The sequence below is a fragment of the Eretmochelys imbricata genome, chromosome 1 (genome assembly GCF_965152235.1).
Source record: "Eretmochelys imbricata isolate rEreImb1 chromosome 1, rEreImb1.hap1, whole genome shotgun sequence".
In the NCBI taxonomy this organism is placed as follows: Eukaryota; Metazoa; Chordata; order Testudines; family Cheloniidae; genus Eretmochelys; species Eretmochelys imbricata.
The window spans coordinates 303099616-303123160 of NC_135572.1; the positions used below are offsets into that span (position 1 = coordinate 303099616).

General features: G+C 39.7%; 1 protein-coding gene across 1 annotated transcript in view; it reads right to left on the reverse strand.

The window, feature by feature from the left end:
* The window catches only part of ANO6 (anoctamin 6), a 132610-nt gene that overhangs the window by 22309 nt on the left and 86756 nt on the right, over window positions 1–23545 (reverse strand). The window contains exons 5-16 of the mRNA XM_077840912.1: window positions 18917–18982; window positions 17022–17300; window positions 16508–16621; window positions 15248–15363; window positions 14717–14851; window positions 12819–12924; window positions 12101–12161; window positions 8709–8854; window positions 6697–6774; window positions 3254–3479; window positions 2276–2445; window positions 1322–1419 (exon numbers count right to left, since the gene is read on the reverse strand). Coding sequence (XP_077697038.1) covers window positions 1322–1419; window positions 2276–2445; window positions 3254–3479; window positions 6697–6774; window positions 8709–8854; window positions 12101–12161; window positions 12819–12924; window positions 14717–14851; window positions 15248–15363; window positions 16508–16621; window positions 17022–17300; window positions 18917–18982 — 1595 coding nt within the window. The remainder of the gene's footprint in view (window positions 1–1321; window positions 1420–2275; window positions 2446–3253; window positions 3480–6696; window positions 6775–8708; window positions 8855–12100; window positions 12162–12818; window positions 12925–14716; window positions 14852–15247; window positions 15364–16507; window positions 16622–17021; window positions 17301–18916; window positions 18983–23545) is intronic.

A 23545-nucleotide genomic window follows, 5' to 3' on the forward strand; every position in this document is an offset into this window, starting at 1 on the left:
TCAATTTTTCTCATCGTAAAGCATCAGTAATGCCTATTACATTAAAAATGCCAGAATTGGGTGGATTAAAAATGCCAGAATTGGGTGGATCTAGTTCTTTAAATGCAAGCAATACCAGGCCATGTTAAGAATTGATCAGGGAAGGAAGCACGAACCTAGGACTTGACTACTGGTTGCATACCGCGAGTGGTGATACATCGTGTGTGGTGATGGATAGGCATAAGTAATGGCAAGAAGAGATAACTGGCTAAACAAACTGGGACAATATTGGCATAAATAAAATCAACTAGCACAATGAGACTTTTTGGCTGTCAGCCTGATGCAGGAAAAACTGACACCTGTGGCAATTTTTTTAATCCACAGATGTACATACACAAAATCAGGCCTGTTGATTCTAAGGGACAGATTCTGCTTGTACTTGCAACAGCGTACCCTTGGAGTAACTCTCCTGAAGGCAGTGGAGTTACTCTGGTTTACACTAGTGTAAATGGGAACAGGATCTGACCCTAGTTTCTAGGACTCCCACCTCCAGTTTTCAAGATAATTGTTATTATTTACAGTTGTGCGTACTTGATTGGTGAAGAAATGTCCTACGTTTCCATTACAACTCCATCAGATATGTATTTAAATGAGTTTTTGCTGGTTCCCTCTCTTTGCCACCTCCATTCGCTATACCTTTTTCAGCTTTCTGTACCTAGATCATTCCCTGTCTCCTGACAAGCGCAATACTATTTAACAACTTTGTGTAAGTTACACAGAAGACATACAGCCTCCGGTTTTACTGTATCATATACATTCAACATTACCCTTTGGGAGTGCTGTCATATGAACAGAGCTGTGAATGTCAAAATACAACTACAAAAATATATTTAAAAACTAAAATAGCATTTTAAACACTTGTTTTGTGGAAAGTCTGACATAGAACAGTAAATACTAAATCGCAGTATGCCATTTAAAGCAATAATAAGGTGAAGATGGTCAGAGTAGCCTCCAGTTTTGGGCACTCAACTTCAGACATGTTGGGCCTGATTTTTGGAAGTGTTGAGCATCCACAACCTGAACTGAACTGAGTGGGAACTGGGGATCGATAGCACCTTTGAAGAATCAGGCCCAAGGCGTTTCAAGCTGGGCACCCAAAAATGGCATCCAAGTTGGAGACCATGGAAAATTTTGGTCTTGTTCTCCAGGTGCCTGAGCATATGCTGCTATTGAAATCTAAATGTCCACTTACTTCCAACAGGGGCAGGAGCAGGGCCTTTGCCATCAAATATTTGACCTTTTTATTTCATTAGGTCACTTTTAAAAAACATTAGGTACTTACGGAAGAAGCACTTCTTGAATGTTATTCCAAATTGCTTTACCTCCCATTATTATTGTTAGCTGCGTTGTAAGTTCAAGGAGACATCCGCCCGGATCACACTAAAGGTTGAGAGAGGTGTGAAAAATGCTGCATAACTCTTCAGGCAAGATTAAAGTGTTTAAATTAAAAAAAATACTAAAATTTTTAAAATTACATTATTTTAACCTTAAAAATAATCCAAGATGACAATTGAGACAAATCCCTTTGAAAAGGCCCAACAGACCAAATCTGACATTGCTATAAGTGGGCAGGATACCAGTGAAGCCAATGGAACAATGGCCCAGATCATACAGCCTCTCTGTGTTGCACTGTCATTACGAGAAGATCACTCTAGGGGAGGGGGATCTGTGGATGGTGGAGAGCTGGTTCTGAGGATGTTATACCACCCCCCTCTCTGCTGCTGATATAGGTGGTGTTCATGGGAAAGTGAGTGTGGCTGGGTCTTTGTTATGCCACAGTGGTCCCTTGTGGGTCAATGAAAACCTAAGTAACTTCAAGAAAACTTGAAGCTACTCTAAATTATGCTAAGGGGCTGGTCTAGCACACAGTTGTCCTGGATTTGGGGAACTGCAAAGGCTACCTTTGAACTCCCCTTCTGTGCTGTGCACTCCTTGGCAATAGCTGAAGAACTAGGCCTTGTCTACACTCGAAATGCTACAGCGGTTCTCCTGTTGGTGTAGGTAATCCGCCTTTCTGAGAGGCAGTAGCTAGGTTGATGGAAGAATGCTTCTGTTGATCTAGCACTGTCTACACTGGGTATTAGATCAGAATAATGACATTGCTCAGGGGTGTAGATTTTTCACACCCCTGAGCGCCGTAGCTGGAATTGACCTAACTTTTTAGTGTAAACCAGGCCCTAGGCTAATATCTTACATTGTTAATTAAGAAAAAAGATATACTATAGTGGATTCTTACCTCTTCATTTCTGTATTTTCCTAACCAATAAACTGGGTCTCCAGGGAATCTTACAAATTTACCCTTAAAGAATGCAATGTAGAAACATGAAGAATAATAGTTGACAAACTGGAATAAGAACATCTTCATGGTCAGACTGTTTTCATAATCAGTCTGCGTCCTTGGTAGTTCTGTAGTTTAAAAAAAACACACCAAAAAACAAAAAGGAAAAGAAAATTAATATTTGAACAGCTTTAGTGCCTCCGTCAAAAAAATGTGCATGTGCCTTGCATGCTTGAATAGAATTTACAGCACAATTTAGATTGTTTAGGGTCCCTAATACATTGTAGCCATTATGTTAATTATAAGACACTTGTAAAGAGGAAATAATTTGTTCTTTGACACTAAAAGAAAAAGAGCAACACAATTCTCTATCGCTCTCATAGAAAGAAAATCCTCACAGACTCAACAAACAACAAACATAACACTTTGAACTGACGGAAATAAACCATATTAAAGGTAAAGTAGAATAGCTACCTTAATGTAGATGGCCTGGATGGAAAGAACAGTAATATTTGTGAATGGTTGTCTGTTTAATAACAAGAGAAAAGCATCTAGCATTGGACCAGTGACCATATTCCATTTATTTACAAAAAAGGGGCTGTTCTCTCCATAATGTTCTTAAATGTGTTATGCGGTACTGATCTTTTTTTATAAAGCCTGGGTATTATAGTAATCTTGCTTGTTTTGTCTATTTCACAAATACAAAGCTGTAAACAATTGATCTTTCATGCTGGCTATACAAGGATTTCTTAGGCGAGGAGTAAAATATATTTCGTTGATAAAAGTGAAAAGCTATATTTGAAAAATTCTAGAAGTCATTGCATGCTATAGAGGGAAAATTCTGAAATACTTGGTGTAGATATTAATTTACTGGGGTCCTTATTATAAGAATTATGTTGTTTTTTCTTATACTTCCTAGCGAAAGCATAAACTTACCAAAGTCAGTAATCATGATTGCCACTTTTTCATAGATGATGTTCAAAATCATGATGATTATAAAACTGATGATTGAAGCAGTTACTGAAGTGGCTGCCTGGGGAGTCAGGTACTTCTGAATTGCTTCTGTTCCATTAATGTGCCGTGGCAGCTTTGCAGAAAACACAAGGAAAACAGAGAGTCTGTAGACGATGATGCCAATAACTGACACAATGATCAAAAGAATCTGAAAATAGAGTACAATATATATATTAGTGTAAAATCATATGGCTTGGGAAAAACAGTAGTTTGAAATATATATTATGAAGGGCAAAGTGAAACTATTTAGACCCTCTTTCTCCCCATCCCATAATATGAGAGCAAGGGGATGCTCTGTGAAGATAAAGCACAGTAAATTCAGAGCCCATAAAAGAGAAGACTACTTTGTGTAGCATACAGTCAACCTGTGGAAAAAGAGATGGATAATTTTATGACCGATAATGTTTGTAGCTACACAAGCTAAGATAAGGAGAAAGGTAATCAGATCTCATGCTTTGGGGCATATGATTGTCACTTCCTGGGGTTAGAAAAGAATCTTCTCTTCCCAACAGCCCATGTACAGCATTGCACAATTGGCAGGATGCATTCTGGAGGAAAAACACTGTATATGAGCCAGGTATTATTGTTGTTGCGGATTGTGGCCAGAAAAAAGCAACTGCCCCTCAAGAGAAACAGGCACATTTTAATTAGGGCTGTCAATTGATCGCAGTTAACTCACGCGATTAACTAAAAAAAAAAAATTAATCACAATTAAAAAAATTAATTGTGATTAATCGCACTGTTAAACAATAGAATGCCAATTGAAATTTATTAAATATTTTTGGATGTTTTTCTACATTTTCAAATATAATCAATTTCAATAACAACACAGAATACAAAGTGTACAGTGTTCACTTTGTACTATTTTTGATTATCATTTTTACAGTGCAAATATTTGTAAACAAAAGAAATAGTATTTTTCAATTCACCTCATACAAGTACCATAGTACAATCTCTTTATCGTGAAAGTGCAACTCACAAACGTAGATTTTTTGGTTACATAACTGCGCTCAAAAACAAAACAATGTAAAACTTTACAGTCTACAAGTCCACTCAGTCCTACTTCTTGTTCAGCCAATCGTGAAGAGAAACAAGTTTGTTTACATTTATGGGAGATAATGCTGCCCACTTCTTAATTACAAAGCACCTGAAAGTGAGAACAGGCATTCACATGGCACTGTTGTAGCCAGCATTGCAAGATACTTACATGCCAGATGTGCTAAAGATTTATATGTCTCTTCATGCTTTGGCCATTGTTCCAGAGGACATACTTCCATGCTGATGATGCTCGTTAAAAAAATAATGCATTAATTAAATTTGTGACTGAACTCCTTGGGGGAGAATTGTATGACTCCTGCTCTGTGTTTTACCTGCATTCTACCATATATATCATGTTATACCAGTCTCAGGTGATGACCCAGCATGTTGTTTGTTTTAAGAACATTTTCATTGCAGATTTGACAAAACGCAAAGAAGGTACCATTGTGAGATTTCTAAAGACAGCTACAGCACTCGACCCAAGGTTTAAGAATCTGAAGTGCCATCCAAAATCTGAGAGGCACAAGGTGTGGAGTATGCTTTCAGAAGTCTTAAAAGAGCAACACTCTGATGCGGAAACTTCAGAACCCGAACAACCAAAAAAGAAAATCAACCTTCTGCTGGTGGCATCTGACTCAGATGTGAAAATGAACATGTGTTGGTCTGCACTGTTATGGATCATTATAGAGCAGAACCCATCATCAGCATGGACGCATGTCCTCTGGAATGATGGTTGAAGCATGAAGGGACATATGAATCTTTAGCGCATCTAGCATGTGAATATCTTGTGATGCCAGCTACAACAGTGCCATGCAAATGCCTGTTCTCACTTTCAAGTGACATTGTAAACAAGAAGTATGCAGCATTATCTTCTGGAAATGGAAACAAACTTGTTTGTCTGATTGGACTTGTAGGCTCTACATTTTACATTGTTTTATTTTTGAATGTAGGGTTTTTTGTACATAATTCGACATTTGTAAGTTCAACTTTCATGATTAAGAGATTGGACTACAGTACTTTTATTAGGTGAATTGAAAAATAATAATTTCTTTTGTTTTTACAGTGCAAATATTTGCAATCAAAAATAAATATAAAGTGAGCCCTGTACACTTTATATTCTGTGTTGTAATTGAAATCAATATATTTGAAAATGTAGAAAACATCCAAAAATATTTAAATAAATGGTATTCTATTATTGTTTAACAGCGCGATTAATTTTTTTAATTGCTTGACAGTCCTAATTTTAATCAGTCATACCATCTGCATTGGTTGAAATAATACTTTCATGTTCAGTATTTTTTTCCCCCTTGTTTTTTGTCATATCTGCTTCTTTCCCCATTTTTATTTCTTGTTAGCTATCTAGTTTTTATTTAGATTGTAAGTTCTTCAGGGCAGCAAGTTTCTCTTCTTATATGTCTGTAAAGTGACGTTTATCCCCTGTCCCCCACACCACAGACATAATACCATAGTAATAAACCAAATCGCAATACATGTTATCAGATTCTCCCAGCATTCTGAACCCCAGCCAGCCAGTTAGTTAGTTATTTTCTTCACTGTGCTCCAGACATGAAAACCCAGAGCATAGCCTCTTCCATGCTGGCCAGCCAGCATTCTATACAGTCCCTGTGCTCCAGCTTCATTTCCTATCACTGGTGATGGTTTTCCGGCTACAGAATGTTGTACAGGCTCTGGGAGCATGCAATTATTAGAGCCTCAGCTTTTAGAGATGGCCTTTCTGGGCCTGCCCACCATGTTACATATTGTTTCATGGATGGCTGGACTTCTTTCAATTTTTAGTTTTAATTAAAGTAGCAAGATTGGGAAAATCAAAGAGCTCCCAGCTTCGCTCTTTTAAGTGAAACGAAAAAGCTGAAAGAGGCCCATTCGTCCATGACATGCTATTGAACTGAATGGCTGGAACAACAATGAAAGAAACTGGGAAGGAGGGGGGGAAGTGCAACCAAATCTGTCCCCAAGGTAATCCATTGTTCCACCTACCAGCAAAACATGTATCTGAAAATGCTGATGGAGGAAACAGTGAACCACATTTTCAAACATAGTCCACAAGCTGTAGCCACAAAATATGCATAAGTATAAACTTATCTGCATGATTATCTGTTTTTCATATGCAAATGTATGTTTGGTGTATGCAGTTATGTGTTTGGGCATGTGTGCAGGTGCTTTTTGGGGGCAACTTAAACATCCATATTTGAACATTCAGATCAGCCTGTCACTTTATTGGCTCATATATAGTTTAGTTTTTCATGAAGCTATTATTTGTCAAGAGAGGTACATTATATTAAAGAATAAGACCAACAGAATTTTACCCAGAAGAAGACTGCACTTATACAGAAGGTCATCCGTACACACTTTCCACAGGCAGTGTATGGCACGTGCTCTTCTTGCTGGAAAGAGAGTTGATTTAGAAGGGGATTAATCATACATCTGCTCTTCTTTTAAGTATATTTTTCATGTGACCTGTTAAGCACTTTGACATGTTTAGGGCACAAGAACGGGAATCAGAATCCTGGTTTCTATTCCCAGACCTGACATTTTTGCCATGTCCCCCTGGCAATTCATGTGGGCCGACGCGTTCCAAAAAAAAAAAAAAAGTCCACTGATTTTGGGTGTCAGTTTTTGAGTACCCAATTTGAGAAATGTGGGACCTGATTTTCAGAAGTGCTAAGCACCCACTGCTCAAATCAGCTGGATTAGTGGGTGCTCAGCACTTCTGAAAGTCAGGTCCCTATGTACCTAAGATTTGGCATCCAAAAACTGTCACCCAAAATTAGTGGACATTTTGAAAATGTAGACCTCAGCCTCTTTGTCTCTCAGTTTACCTCCCTCTAAAATGGGGATGATGCTTACCTCACCCAGGTGTAATGGGGCTTCACTGATGTTTTAAAAAATCTTTGAGACCCTCAGATGAAAGGTCTATATAATGGCAAAAATATTATTTTTTAGCCAAAACTTCTCTATCTAAAAATGCCTTAAGAATAGTTTAGAATTATCATTGTGTAGTAAAGATAATGTAAGTTTTATAAGCTTATTAATAAAACCAGGTATCCTGTAGCACAAGATTATAATACAGAAGGGGCTACTTAGGGTAGATTTTTAACCATGTCAGTCTAGTTTTGGAACTTTTCAAGTCCCCTATTATAAACATTAATATAATATGGCTAGAACATGAAAGCAAAGCAAATGATCAGGTAAACGCTATAGTGATGCAATAACAAAAAATAATAAAAACCTGACAGCTGAGCTGAGTGAGCCGCTAAAGCCACTTGAAAATGTATTAAAAAAAAGAGCTCTAAACTAAGAGCCTCGTAAATGTGTATTGTGTTTCACTAGAATGAGAATTATCCCTGTCCAGGTGAACTCATTAATGTTATTAGCATCCATATATGCTTGGCCATAATACCTGTTTGTGCTTCTCTCATTCAAAGAAACCTGTGGATAACAAAGTCTGGAAACTGCATGAAATGCAACTTCTCTTCCTCCATTTTGTCTTGTTTTCCTGGCATGTCTCCAGGCTTCCAAGAACAAGGAACAATCAGTGAGTTGAGGGTTGCCAACCCTCCAGGATTGTTCTGGAGTACCCAGGAATTAAAGATTAACAGCTAATTAAAGATTATGTCATGTGATGCAACCGCCAGGAAATGTCCAACCAAAGTTGGCAACCCTATCAGTGACGACTGTGGGCTTCTCACAAAAAAAATTATTCAATGCCAGGCTGTTACCTGAGATTAGAGGTACCATTTTGTGGCACCAGATCATTCTACTGCAGTCCCTCTGGCTGTTATGAAACTGCCCTTTAGTAATCACCCCCTCACTTGGTGTTATAGATTACAGAAAGGTTTCAGAGTAGCAGCCGTGTTAGTCTGTATTCGCAAAAAGAAAAGGAGTACTTGCGGCACCTTAAGAGACTAACCAATTTATTTGAGCATAAGCTTTCGTGAGCTACAGCTCACTTCATCGGATGCATTCAGTGGAAAATACAGTGGGGAGATTTATATACATAGAGAACACAGATTACAGAAAGTTGCCAGTCCCAAAGTTGCAGTAATTGGTACAACCAGCTGAAATGATAGATATGATTTCTGTGAACCCCAGGCCTCACATTTTAGCCTGATACAGATTGGTGTACGCTAGGCCTGCAATTTATTAGATCAACATATTGGGTCAGATCCTCAGCTGCTGCAAACCGAGGTAGCTCCACTGACTTCAGTGGAGAAACGCAGATTTATATCAGTTGAAGATCTGGCCCATCACAAGGTCTTTGTTTGAATTTCTAGCTTTCACAGTTTGCAGTATGACCAATTCTAAAAACATTCCTTACCTGTGTGATTTCATTTGTTACTACATGAATGCATCGTGCTTCGTATTCTGGACGTACATGTTCTTCCTGCTCTAAAAATTCAACAGTGTCCCACTCATATTCCAGTTCAGCCTGCCGTCGCTTCCAAAACTCCAGAAACAAAGTAACTAACCAAAGGAAAAACAAACAGAGCTATACCACACGTACACCGGACAGCGTTGAACTCCTATGCTGTAATATGTGAACCGTTAATTTTTTAGATCACTTTTTGCAGACACAGAATATAACCTTTACTGGCTGGTGGGATGGTGCCAAGACTTTCTCAGGGAGAAAATAACTGGATCTGTTTCTTTACCTAATTACTGCTCTAATGATGTAGGTGTTTTTATGATATCAACCTGTGGATTCTTTATGCTAAAGAATGCATAAAAGTTTATTTTTCTTTTCTGAAAACGTATTGAATAGGAACAATTTGGATTTTATATTGCAGTATGGTTTTTCAAAGCAGATTGTTTGGTTAATTGAAGGAAAATAATTTTGGAGAGTTATAGATGTTTTTAAAACAAAACTTTAGCACATATAGGAAATTGCCATAGGGAAAAGACTAATGCCCATTTAATATACACTATAGAGTTAATGCCACACCTACTAAAAGTTTTCCAGACACAGTTACAGTCAAGTCACCAAAACCAAGCATGAAATAAAAAGAAAAACTCTAAGGGTGAGTTTGGGAGAGGCCGTTGCATGAGCGCATTCTTGGAAGGAAGGCTCCTACCTTTACATGGCTTCACACGGGCCTCTCACACTGGCAGTCCCTACGCTCCCTGAACTCTAGGGAGCACAGAGACCACTCTTTACAAGCAAGAGGCCAAAAAAGGGGAAATGGTGCCCTGACCTTCTATATCAACCTGCAGAGCAAGGCCAGTGGACCAAAGAGGAGCAAGCTCCTCCATCCCTACATCTGGCCACTGGTCTGGTCCCCAGCATAATTTAGAGCACCTCATCAGTGCTCCAATTAGCACCAGCTGCAAAAGGCCCTCAAGGACTGTTCCAATACCTGGGAAATATTGGAGTGCAAGGTTGTCCTGGCCTTACAGCATGCTGCCCCTCCCCCTGCCACAATCCCTGTGTGAGCAGCCAGGAAATGGGTGTGGCCCAAGAGAGGCTATGATGACTCTGTCACTGAGGGAGCTGCCTACACAGAGGGACTCCTCCAGGTGTGATAATTTTATAGCTATATTGTACCGCTCAGGCCTCAGAGCAGGGCAGGTTCTTCTGTCTGTATTTTAATTGCTCTTTTCTTTAATTTATTCTGAGACGGCATTTTCTACTGATTAAAACAAATGACTGGGAGTCTGGAGAGCTGGGTTTTAATCCTGTCTGGCCTTGGGCATGTCACTTACTATAATTTAGTAGTCCATACCCACTTTACAGGGGGTATTGTGAGGCTTAATTAATTCATGTTTTGCAGTTATTTGAGTTCTCTGAAGGGAACATATTACAGAAGTACCGTTATTAATAAGTATATTAATGGTCGCAATGCAATCATAGGGTTAAAAATATATCATTCCTTAAATTATTTAAAGTATTACAATTCAATGAAAATTACAATTGAAATGGCATCAAGACCATGGCTCACTTGGATTCAGTACAATTGTGATGGACAATTCACCTCCTTATGTAGCGGGTTTATGATGAGAATACTAACATACCCTTGTCAGCATTATTGTAGCTATGCAGTTTAACTTTCCATTTATCATTTTTGGAACCATACTTCAAAACAGAAAATCACAATTTTTAATTAACAGACAAATTACAAATAAGTTAACTATTGGGACAACAGAAAAAAGATCAAATTAACATCAAACTGTTCTAATCTTTGATTTAGGGAATTTCCTGCTGGTATCTTGAGCATAGTATACCTTTGAAAAGTTCTTAAAAGAATCAAATTTAACTTAATTATTTTATTGAAATAGTTACTTTAAAGCACTTTATATTAAGTTCATTATCAAAAGATCAAAGTACAACATGTTTTACAATAACAAGCATATTAACCTTTTCTTATCAAGCTGAGATATTGTTCTAAAATGTTACAGTAGTTGTCTTCTGTACACTACCCTTCAAGGAGCACCACTGATAACATAAAACTTACTTCTGTAACTTTGCTGACTAGCTTCCAAGTCAACATTACTTGTTAATCACCAACAAGTAATCACTCTGGTTAAGGGGCTACAGTTAAAGCCAATTAGCAACCTTGCTAATATGGACAATCCAAAGAGGCTTAATAAAGTGGGGAGGGACCCTCAGGCTCCTCCCTTGGCCATAGACAATGCTGCTACTACTAATTTACAGTCCCCGTCTCTCTGATGGGAGAGGAGGGGTGCGAGGAGAGATCCTGGCTGCTCCCCATCTCTCTGGTGGGAGGGGAGAACGGGGGAGACGTCCTGGACCTGGCTCCCCACTTCTCTGAGCCCCGGGCTGCCATCTCACGCTGCCTCCTCTACCACATCCATTTCCAGGCTTGCTCTGGAAGAAGAGATGGTGGGTTGGTGAGGACATGGGTGACACTGTGAAGCGGTGGGAGAGGGGAATGGGAAGGAACCCCATAAACATCTGCAAACCTCCTGATAAGCAACTCATGCATAAAGCAGAGTCCCATCAATGAAGAAATTGGGAAGTAGCACATACTGTGATCTCTGCTACTTGGCCAGTAACATGGGCCCCCTTGCTAAGAAAATTCTGGTTCTGCCTCTGCGGTCCAGTGAAACAAGACACTTTCTGGAAAAATAAGCTTTGACTTGTCCACTGAATCCAGTACAGAATAGAATCAGTCAGTGGGAACCCCCTGATTAAAGAGACACTTTCACTGCCACAAGATGTCCCTAGTGCTTGTAATTACTGCATGTTTAGCGTATCAATTACGTAAATGAAGAAGGAAAGAAATAATTACTAGAGTTTATAATAAATGGCTCTATTTTTCCCATTGCCTTCCTCAGTCACGCAGCTGCTAGTAGGAATAGAGAGCTCCAAGATTCCTTGGAGAAAAACAGTTCCTTTGCCAGACATGTTTAAGCATGTGGCTCCTGCTGGTTTACCACTGGGCAATTCTAATCCCTTCTTCTTCCTTTTCTCCGAGTTTAAAAGGATGAAGCAAACACTGAAAAAAAAAAACAAAAAACCACCCCACCGTTCCTATCTGCCCCTGGAAGTTCTGAAATCAGTCTCCAAATGATGCTAAAAAGAGTTACTGTTATGCTTAATTTTTATGTGTGAATTCCCTTTTGTAATATTCCTGAACACTAGAAACTGAAATAGTTGTACATTTAGCTACACTTTTTGGCTTATGCCTTAGGTCTGCCCAAAATTAGATGACAAAACTGTAGACAGAAAGCAAAACCTTGAAATCGACTTACCCCATACTCCCATAAATACTGCAAATATTAGTGTTCCGAAGCTATCGAATATACACAGTTTCTGTAAAGAATTAAAATATAAACGATTTAGCCATAATGGGTCAGTAATTTTTCTACATGGGATAAGAACGCTGATAGAATGTTGCACATTTTGATTTTAGTTTTGAGCTTTTACATGGTTTAATCTTCACCTTTCCTCCTAGTATTCTTCCAATGTGCAAAATCAAGGAAATTAAATGCAGAAAACCTACATTAAACCTACGAGTCAAATATGCAGCAAAAACTGCTGTAGTATCAATGTTCCACCACTCACTGTACTGGAAGAGGAGAGCCAGTACTTCAGTGTTAGGAATTTCAGTTGACATGACACACACACACTGTATTCTCTCTCTCTCTCACAAACACACACAGAGCAAATGAACAAATAATTCTGACAAACAAGAAGTGACACAAAAAACATTAACCTATTTAATAAGAAAATACTGCTTTGATATGGTAATTGTGGGGTTGCCCTCTGCCTTTTCCTTCCAACATTTCCCTTTTCACATGTTTCTCTCTTGTACCTTTCATATTGCTGTGCTGAAGAAACATTAATCTTGCACTTGAGGGAGAATAACACTGCTGCCACTTCACCCCATGGATGGTTTAAGAGAAAATACAAAGGCTACTGCAACTGAACTTAGAAGTCCATTTCTGCAGGATGTAAATGGCATGCTACCTTAGAGGATTCACAGGTAATAGTGAGGTTCCAGTATGTGCATTCCTGATCACACTGCGGGCACATTATGATGTTGCCACCGATGTTGGGATCACACACTTCTTGGCTAAAAATAAAATCAATCAATTACACAAGCACGAAACTCAGACTACCATTAATGCTTGTAGATGGTGTGATAACTCGGTGAAGTACGGAATAAGTTGCTAAGTGTGCTGCTTTCAGACAATGCGCCTCCTCCACTTCCACTCTTAGCCCTCAATATACTGCAGATTAGATTATGAAGCATGGAAGGAATTATCTCCCATTACTCTTGGAGCTATTCTCTAAAAGGAATCAAGTTAAGAACAAAACAGAGATCTTAAAAAATCCTATTGTTCACATTTTCAGGATTTCAGGGTGACTCTTTTACCTGATTTATAATGGGCAAATCCACCCTATAATGTTCAATCTGAGCATTGTGGTAGGGGAGGTTTGAGGCGGAAAAGTGAGGAATTCTCTTCAGGCCAGGGAGTGGCTGCAGAGTCACTTGGAGTAGCTAAAATAGTCTGAAGTAGTTCTAGCTACAGAGGGTGAAAGAGGATCAGGGGATCTGCATCAGTGCAGATCCAGTAGCCCCTTCCCCACCAATGTCTCTCTTCAGGGTGTAAAGGGGGAGCAGAATTTCCCCTGTGCTGCTGTTCTGCCTATTCTCCTATAGAAGAAGGGGGGAGGGGGGAAGTCCTGAGTTCCAAGCAGTGCCTTTTAGCAGGCCCTCCACCCATATGTGAATTTCACCTATGAGAAAGTTTTTGCTCTCCTATAGGGAGCAGCAAACATAAATGGGCATGCTATGGTAACCTGTGTTGAAGTTTTGATTTTTCACTGTTTTCTTTACATTTTTACATTATACTGTATGTGGATTCAAAAAGAATTGTCAAACTATAAAGAATGAAAAAAACAAAATCTTAAATACAAGTCATTGTAACATCTCATGTCTGTCTTACTTTTTTGCCCTGTATCTTTGCATCTTTAACTTCAGAAACAAGCCAGTTGCTATTCTTATTCTCTGTATTTGTTTCTCCATTAACTTGATTTTTGTTAGTGCAGGGATTGATCCACCACTCACTGAAGTCAATGGGAATCATTTCAATGACTGACTAAGTATCGCATCAGGTCCTTAGAGAGCCCTTTCCGTACATGGTAGCTTTAGTTTCCTAAAAGATATTATGATTTGATTCTGTTTCAGATGCCGTGCTGTATTCTTTATTTTCTCCCCACGATTTATTGTCATTTTCTTTCTCTGCTTTTTAATTTCCTTTTATGTCTTCTTTATTTTGAAGGCAGAAAACTGATTTATATTTTGGGATGCTCTTTTAATGTTTTCGTTGTTTTAATCATTTTGCTCCTCTGCCCCTTTCATTCTATGTCCTTTTTATTTGACATGAATGTCTCTGTACATTCTGATTTGTAAAAGCCTTCGGGCCATAATGTGCCATCAGATTTATAGCACAACTCCCCACTGATTTCAATAAGGAATTCTGCTTAAAAGCTGATGGCATGATATGGCTCTTTGTTTGCTTACAGTATATGTCAGGAAGGAGAAGGAGGACAGAGAGTAGAGGAGGGAACATGCACAATGAGAAGGGAGGATGCAAGGGAAGTAGAAGAAATCGGGGGGGGGGGGGGGCGCGTCGGAGGATTTTCATGTCCCTTGGACTAGATGACCCACCAATGTTCTTGTAGCCCTGATATATGCTTGTCATTTCCTTTTCATAGTGTTCATTCAACAGTACCATGAACTTCAACCTGGGATCACTAACAAGGTTCCTTTTTTTTTAATGCCTAGAAAACTCTATGCTATTTGTGAGTATTCAGAACTGTGTCAATACGAAAATACATTTGAACTGTCCATCCGGTACCTCCATGTGCAGTTGTCCTTTGTTAGGTATCCATATAAAAAACAGGCGAGTCCTACTACTGCTGCCACGCTCAGCATTTGAGTGTAAAAACCAAGCCAAGCAAAATATATTCCAGTTTTCTCTCCATAATATTTCCTGTGAGGGGAAAAATACTCTTTGAAAATACAAATAACTCCACATTTCTTTCTCAGACAACCAGCTATTCCAAATATTTAGGGCTAGACTCTATTTTCATATTTTTACAGTGTGTGACTCAGAGGTACAGCAGCTAACCATTTCTGTGAATTTGCATGATTTTTTATATTTGCATGCAATGCCGACTTCTCACTGAAGCTCACTTTTGATTGGTTATATAGGCATGTGCCTGTATCTTATAAAGTCAGAAACAGAGCATGCTCAAATGTGTGTGCAGATATGGGCAAACATATCAGCAATTAGAATTAAGACATGAATCTTCAATGTACCAAAACATGAAAATGTTATGTGAATTCCTCGGTCTTTCTGAATTGTACTGATCATATGCATACTCACCTGACAAGATCCAATGGCTGCAGTTTGTAAATACTTCTGGGGTGAGCCCATTCCTTGTAAAGAAGATACCGTTCATTAGGGCAGTTGGGGTCCTCTGACCGGTGATTGAATCTAGACTGCAAAAGAGAATGAATATGGAAACACTGTCTCATAAAATAACCACTTACAGTACCCAAACTGTATGGGCAGCTGAACCAGTTTACAGTGCCACTTCAGCCCCGCTGGCTGTGTGAAATCTGATCCCTGTGGAGCTACACTTGTGAGACTAGTGTCCAGGGTAATCTCTTAGCCCAAGTTCCATTGCAAATTACAAAAAAGGGAGTTGGAAGTAAGCAAGCACTAACAGTTCAGAGGCTTGTCATTAAGGACCTGATCTTGCAAATACTTATGCACATGCTTAATTTTAATTATGGGAGTCATCTCACTGAAAAAAATGGGGTTTAGTCATGTGCTTAAACATGCATGTAAGTATTTGCAGGCTTGGTGCCTAGGATTGGGAGAATAAATAGAAAAGGATCAATTCTAATTAAAAATGAGACTTTAAGTACCCCTAACATACTATCACGTGCTTTCTTCAGGACAGTGATGTACCACAATGAAGGCTGAAAATTCTGGAGAATAAATGCAGGGCTTCCAGCATCTGTTTTAGATTCAAAAGAGGGTACAGAGGGAAATAACCCTTCATTTCCTTGCTAGGTTAGTTGTAAACGTATTTGGTGAAAATGTGGACTTGTATTAAGAATTTTTAATGGATTTTTCCATTCTCATTCTATAGTGCAACAAGAAAGGCGATGAGGAAGATCATTTGGCTTTCCCTCTTGGAGAGGGAAGTGATACATCCTGGGAGTTTCTGGCCATGGAGCATCATAGAAGATATAGACTGGCTGGGGAGCCTGGTGCACAGAGGCCAATAGGGACGTGAGGCAACTGAACTACATACAGCTCCCATCAGGCACCTCGGCAGCATTTCCAGATAAAAATACTTCAGTTTCTGGGTGTTTGGTTTTTGAAATAAAAATTGAAATCTTCTCTGAAAAGACACTTTTTGTGGAAAATTCTGTTGACTTGAAAAATCAGTATTCCTCTGAAAAAGAGTTTTGAAGGAAAATTTTCTTCCAGCCATTGTCTCCAAATAGGACAGTCAGTGAACAAATAAAATCAACGCCCATAGGCATTTTGCTATAGGAATCATGCATATGCCTTCAATCAGCATACAAATTTATTCCCAACTAAGATACCTGTTCCAAGCATTGGACTTACATCATGAAGAGGAAATGCTGCCTTGTAGATCCCAGAGTCCAGGAGTTTGTTAATACCAAACTTTTTCACATTGTCTCTTACTGCATATTCCACACGGGAAAGAATAAAATGAACCTGAAAAGTACAAAATGCCTTGAATCTCTTGCAATTTGTAAGTGAGGAATATAAACCATAACTATGTCATCCCAGAATCATAGATGCTAAAGAGGGGCAAGTTCTCTGGGTGAAATTCACTGTACAAGGCCACTGCCCCCATTTAAGTCCCACTTAAACTCTATTTTGGGGCATAAGTGGAACCCAAGTTGGACAAAGGTTTGGAATTTCACCTCATTAGACTGTCCAGTCAGTTTCCCAGTGAATCTAGGATTGTTCTCTACAGTACATTTCTAATGTGTCAGGAGGGTTGTCTGTTATTGGTGATGGTGGTTGTGTTGCTCTGATTGATAGAGAAATAAACAAATGTCTTTGTGTGGGTTTAGAGACAGAAAAGAAATAAATCTTTATATTGACTTACAATTCTGCTTCTGGTTGCTGGGTTGAAGAAGATGTCTTTGTCTTGAATGTAAAAATCAGACAAACGGGCCTTTTCAAATGGGGCAGTGAAAAACTCTTGCTCTGGTTTGATGATATTTTCATCCACTCGGAAGAGTCTACTAAACCAGTTGAAAGCTGAATCTCGGGTTTTCAGGTCATTGGGCTTCAGCGGCAATTTGATGTGCATAACCTCAGCATATGTGCATAGCACTTCCCAAGGTGCGTGCACTTTTACAAAAATAAGCTTTTCATCTAAGACCTAAAGTGAAAGAATATTAAAAAGGTATGCCCACAAAAAATGAAAGCAAAGAGCTCTTCATAATACTTTTAAAGTAACACAGATTTTCACAGGTTTCAGAGTAGCAGCCGTGTTAGTCTGTATCCGCAAAAGGAAAAGGAGGACTTGTGGCACCTTAGAGACTAATAAATTTATTTGAGCATAAGCTTTCATGAGCTACAACTCACTTCATCGGATGCATCTGATGCTCAAATAAATTTATTAGTCTCTAAGGTGCCACAAGACCTCCTTTTCTTTTTACAGATTTTCCCTTCTCTTTAAAACCCATAGAAAACCAATTCAGGGGTGTATTTTTTATCCATTTTAGTGAACATCTCATTAACTTCCGTAAAGGCACCGAAGGGAGATGAGAACTCTCTGGAGAGACTGGCATTTTAAAAAGATCACTAAATTGTTGCTTTAATGGTAACACCTTGCAAAATATTTTACAAAGCAATTTAAATTTTAGCACACATTACCTACATTACCTTTCTTAATGCTTGTTTTTAGATCTAGTTCTCAGGAAGCTCACTATTTAAAAAGATTTTGAACCATTAGCATTGCAGGATTACCAAAACCAGCACAAATTTACAATGTACCATTTACAAGTAGCAATATATCCATGTTGGATTTTCTCCTAACAGTTCTTCTTGCACACTGAGGTGCATGCTATGGTCAGAGGGCCAAATCATGTGCTGGGATGCCACAAGTGGGGTTTCCACTGTAACTTTCTATTTAATCAAAAGCCTAAAGATGTGGATTTTGAGCCCCACTTGGGAGAAAGTGGCAGAGGGCCTCCTGTTCCGGAGCTCATTACGTTACAAAATAATCATAAAAATACTTTGTGCCAGATCCTGTGCTGCATCTGCTGGGAGCCACGGCAGCCCAGGAAGAAAGGAGGGGAAGATCCATCTTTGTGCTGCCTGGATTCTGGGATACTGCGGTGGCTAACATGGCCTCCAGTGTAAATGAGAACATCCCCAGTGGCTGCTTCATCTTGTAGCAGCCTATCCAGGGATGCCTACAGGCTGGAATGCAGCCCAGAATCTCCATAATGCTGAGTGCTACAGCTACTCCCACTATGCTGGGGCTTGCAAGGAGCATTCGCCACTTATGTCAGATCTATGGCTGCTGTTTCATTAGGTGAATTCTCCCCAAGCTCTGGAGTCCCATTTACAATTCCTATATGCCACAAGGGCAGTGGGCAGAACTGGTCCCTTAGAATTTTTATAGGGCTTCATGTTTTCAAAGTGCTGAACAAACTAACTATTTAATCTTCCCAACCCCTCTGTGAAGTAGGTGACTACTACCTCCATTTTGCAGAGAACGAAACAGAGACAAAGCTTAAGTGACTTTGCTCAAGGCCACAGAGCAAGTCAGTGACAGATCCATGATTTCAGCACAGAGATTCCTGGCTCCTAGACAAAGAATAGGGAAAGAGGCAGCAAGGGGAACCTCTTGTGACCCCAACATCCTGATCTCACAGAAATAAAGAGGGGGAAGAAGCTACAGTGCATTCATGGACTTATTTCCTTTTCCATATGGAGCCAAAGTCTGCTTTCAGACACAATAGTCTACACAAAGGAAAGGATACTCACCGATCTTGTTGCTTCAAGTTGCAAGCCATTGCTTATCAGATTAGACTCATATGCGCGCCTCTTCCTCTGTTAAAATCAATTGCAAGTAGTAAAATATCTTTGTTTGCTGATTTATGTCATTCATATAAATTAGTGTACATAAAATAAAGGAACAGGATTGTCCAGCAAAAGTGAAGAATCGCCCAGATGATGAGTTATTATCCTCAATATTTATATTATAATTGCTATGGCAATCAGTGCACTATTAACCACTAGTCTTATATTTTTTTCTAAAAGCAATAACACTTTAAAATGCAGTTATGTGGCACACCTGCTCTCTTGGATTACTGAAGGCACTTGATCTTTAACCCATGTTTTACAATTACAGGTGGGCCGAGACATGAGTTCAGATCTTGATTTGTATCTAGCATTTTAGTCTGATGCACCACAGAGATGAGTCAGCCCCAAATTCTGGCTCTGTGAAAACGGTCATCAACATCGGCAATCTTCTCCTTTTCTCACCTTATTTAACCACTGAGGGAATCCCTCCCAGTAGCTTGTGCTACCCACCGGTAAATATTCTTCACCTCCAAAATCTTGCCATGTCAACCAATCCCCATTTCCCTGCCAATAGTCTGCAATTTTTTCCGTTTTTCACAATAAGGACATAACCTCATATTATGATTCTATCTAAATCCTCACCAATCTCACAATCCATAAATGCAACATCCTACAATTAAAAAGCTCGTGGTTGGAGTGGCTGTAGGGGTAGTGATGTTGTCCAGCAGTCCTCAGTGTCCCTAGGTGGGGAGGGAGGGAGGGAGGGAGGCCTGGTTTCATAGCCTTTCCTCATGTAACAAGGAGTTGGCAGATGGGGCAGCTACAGACCCCACGATGTGCAGTGACAGCAATTTGCAGAAGTCCATGAGAAATGTTAATTTCACTCACAGAGTGTCTCTCACTTGGCAATTTATCCAGAGGCTCAAAAATCTGAAATCTGTCTCTGATGCTCAACTGTCCTCTGTGAACATCCTCAGAACCCCCCGAATGGAACAAAATAAGGAACTCACAAAGAGATTTGTATTTTTACTAGATATTTTAAAAGTTGATGTGAAGTAGACCAAATTAAAGCTACTTGAAGCCCACTATATAACTCCTCTATGGGCAGTTTGTTCGTCTAATTATCACATATTCTTGGTGAAGATCCATGATTAGTCTTCTGGGTTATTAAGTGCAATAGATTGTTTTCACACCCCAGACCATTTTCTTAGTTGTTTGTATTGTCCTGTGCTTAAGGACTTCCGGTCTCAAAGCTTCTCAAACAAGAACCGCCTATATCCACCTACTCTGGCACTCTGCATCCAGCTGTAACCTCTGTACATAACATCCAGTCCTGCTCCAACAACCAATGGCAAAACTCTTATTAACTACACTGGAAGCAGAATCAGAACCTTGATAGGAACATGAGAATTGGCATACTGGCTCAGATCCAAGATCCACCAGGTATCCTGTTTCTGACAGAAGTCAGTACCAGATACTTCAGAAGAAGGTCTAAGAACTCCACAGCGGGCTGATGTTGGATAATCTGCCTTCAATTTAGGTCTCATCCTAATCTCTAATAGTTAGAGATTGGTTTAAACCAGAGGTGGACAAACTACGGCCTGTGGGCCACATCCGGCCCCTGAGCTCCCGGCTGGGGAGGCTAGCCCCCAGCCCCTCCCCCACTGCCCCCTCCCCCACAGCCTCAGCCTGCCATGCCACCAGCACTTTGGCCCACCGCTCCTGCTGGGCAGCGGGGCTGTGAGCTCCTACTGCTCTGAGCAGCATGGTAAGGGGGAAGGGAGCGGGGGGATTGGGTAAGGGGCAGGGGGTCCTGGGGGCAGTCAGGGGACAGGGAGCAAGGGGTGGTTGGATGTTCTGGGGGGGGGAAGTCAGGGGACAGGGAGCAGGGGGCGGTTGGATGGGCAGAGGTTCTGAGGTCAGGGGTTGGGGGGGTGGATAGGGGTTGAGGCAGTCATGGGACAGGGAGGGTTGGATAGGGGATGGGGTCCCAGGGGGTGCTTAGGGGCTGGGCTGTGGATAAGGTCGGGGCAGTCAGGGGACAGGGAGCAGGGGCGGTTGGATGGGTCGTGGGTTCTGAGGGGGCAGTCAGAAGGCAGGAAGTGGGAGGGGGCGGCTATGGGGCGGGGGCCAGGCTGTTTGGGGAGGCACAGCCTTCCCTACCCGACCCTCCATACATTTTGTGATGCCGATCTGGCCCTCGGGCCAAGAAGTTTGTCCACCCCTGATTTAAACCCTGAGGTTTAAAATCCCTTACAAAATTTTTGTTAGCATTAACTATGATAAGTCTGGATATTCTTGACAGCCCTATAAATATCCAATCCCTTTTAAGAACTTATTCAATTCTTGAACTCAACAATTTCTTGTGGTAACACATTCTACAGTTTAATCCCACGTGTGAAAAAAAGTATTTCCTTTTATCGGTTTCGAATTTCCAACTTTTAAAAAATTTAATGGACTATTCATCCCTTTGTTTGTATGTTATGAGACAAGGAGAACAGAAGAACTATCTTCTTTATACTATTTATTATTTTAATCTTTTTATGATGTCTCATCTTAGTCATATTTCTTCTTGATTCCTGCTGTCATTTGACTAATACATGAAGCACAAAGACAGAAAGTCTCTTTTTTTCTAGATAATGTAAATGTTGATACTGTGGTTATTTACATGTGTCTAATCCTTTTTTAAAAAAATCTTGCTAGTCCATTTTCTTCAATAATGATAGCATGCAATGAGTTCCACAAGTTAATTTGGTCTTCAGAACATCAGAGGGAGATCTGTCAGTCACCAAGAGAACATGGGCTCATCAGGCTTAAGGCACCCCACTGGTAGTTGGGTGGGGGGAGAATAGAACAACCAACCCTTCAATCTCATTTTTGCCATCTTTCATGATTTTATTGGGCAGTTTTCTTAAAGCTGTTGCTTCTGGCATCAAGAGATTCTCTGCTTCGTTTTTTTCATTAAAAAAGTAAGATTCTATTGCTCATGGTTGCAAGACTAAAGCTTGAAAATGTGAGTGAGTGTACCGTAAAGGCTCAGAAACCTGAAGGCAAAGAAAAAAGAAACCCTATACAATAGAGTTTTTTCATATTAAATATATATATAAATTTTAAGCCAATCTCATGATTTCTGCAGGCCTAACTCATGATTTTTGAACACTTGGGATTGGTAACACTGCTGACTCCACCCTGACTGTCAATGATAATTTTTAATAATTGTACTTGGAAAGAAACTAGTTCTGGACCCATCGCCCCATGGAGCTGCTCACTTATAATTCCTGATTTCTCTCCTGCCCCAGTAGGTGAGGTAAGAAAGTGGGAGCAGGATACGAGTAGGGTTGCCACATGAATAGAGACCTTATTTCCAGAAGTTCCTTACTACCCTCAGCCCTGCCAAACAAATCTCTCCACCAGACTGCAGAACAGGTGTGGTTGCCCTTCTCCCTTAACTTAATGGGCTCTTTCATCTTTCTTACTTCACTGCAAGATAGGTAATCTTGGCAAACAAACAGTTTATGTAGCTTGCTGCCTTTTGCAGACCCAAGCAATTGCATAAAATGGACCTCAAATACCATATTTGTTTGCAGTGTTTATTTTAATAACACAGATATTGTTCCCTTTCTTCAGGCATGACACATTCAAAAACAAAGGAAGAAGTAATGTTGGTTTTTTAAATTGTTCAAACCAATTTTCTGTTTGTCAGGTAGCTAAACTAAACTAGATGAATTGTATTTGATTAGTAGGAACAATTTAGAAAAAGACTGTTTACTTATGAAAACAAACCTCTCATATCCTGCTAATCTAGAGTTCTCTGTAAACTTTCTGTAGAAATTGCTGAACATCAAATATTTGCTGTAGGTTGTTTCTTTGTTGCCTGGATAAAGATTTTTTTAAAATTATTTTTATAAAGCACAGATTGTTTTATCTTCATTGGTGACCAAGATCAGAAACGATGGTTCTGATCCAACTCCCACTGAAGTCAATGAGAGTCTTTCAATGTAAATTGGACTGGGACTAAAACCACATTATCTGTTAATTTATTTTGAATTTACCTTTCTATTGCTGCCTCATTAGTTTTCAAATACAAGCTATTTAAGGATCCCAGCAGGAAAAAAAATGGCATATTGGAACACTTACTGAAACTCTAATGACTTGTAGATGAAAACAGTTCATGGGGACTAAACTGAGCACATCAATTGCGGGGATTGAAATTCATACTTCATGGGAGAAATTTTAATCTCAGACACACACAAAAATTAGCACACCCTCAGATAGTTATAAAATTTACTGGAAATGCACTCCACCCATTAGAGTTTGGCATCTAGTCCTAAATTGTTTTGATTTTCAACAGTGCTTGTAATGTTAGTTTCAGGTAAACTTCAAAGGGCTCAGAGTTCAAGTTCAGATGCTTATATGAAGCTTATCAATCCCTTCTGAATCTGATAAATTTGTCTGGAAATCGTATGAGAACAGGCTTCCTTCATAGTATTTCAGCATTTCTGACTTTTGGTTTCAACTATACCGCAAAGACACAGAAGCACATGGGGATGCAGCTAGGGAAGGTGAATTGTGATGGGTCATTCACCCCAC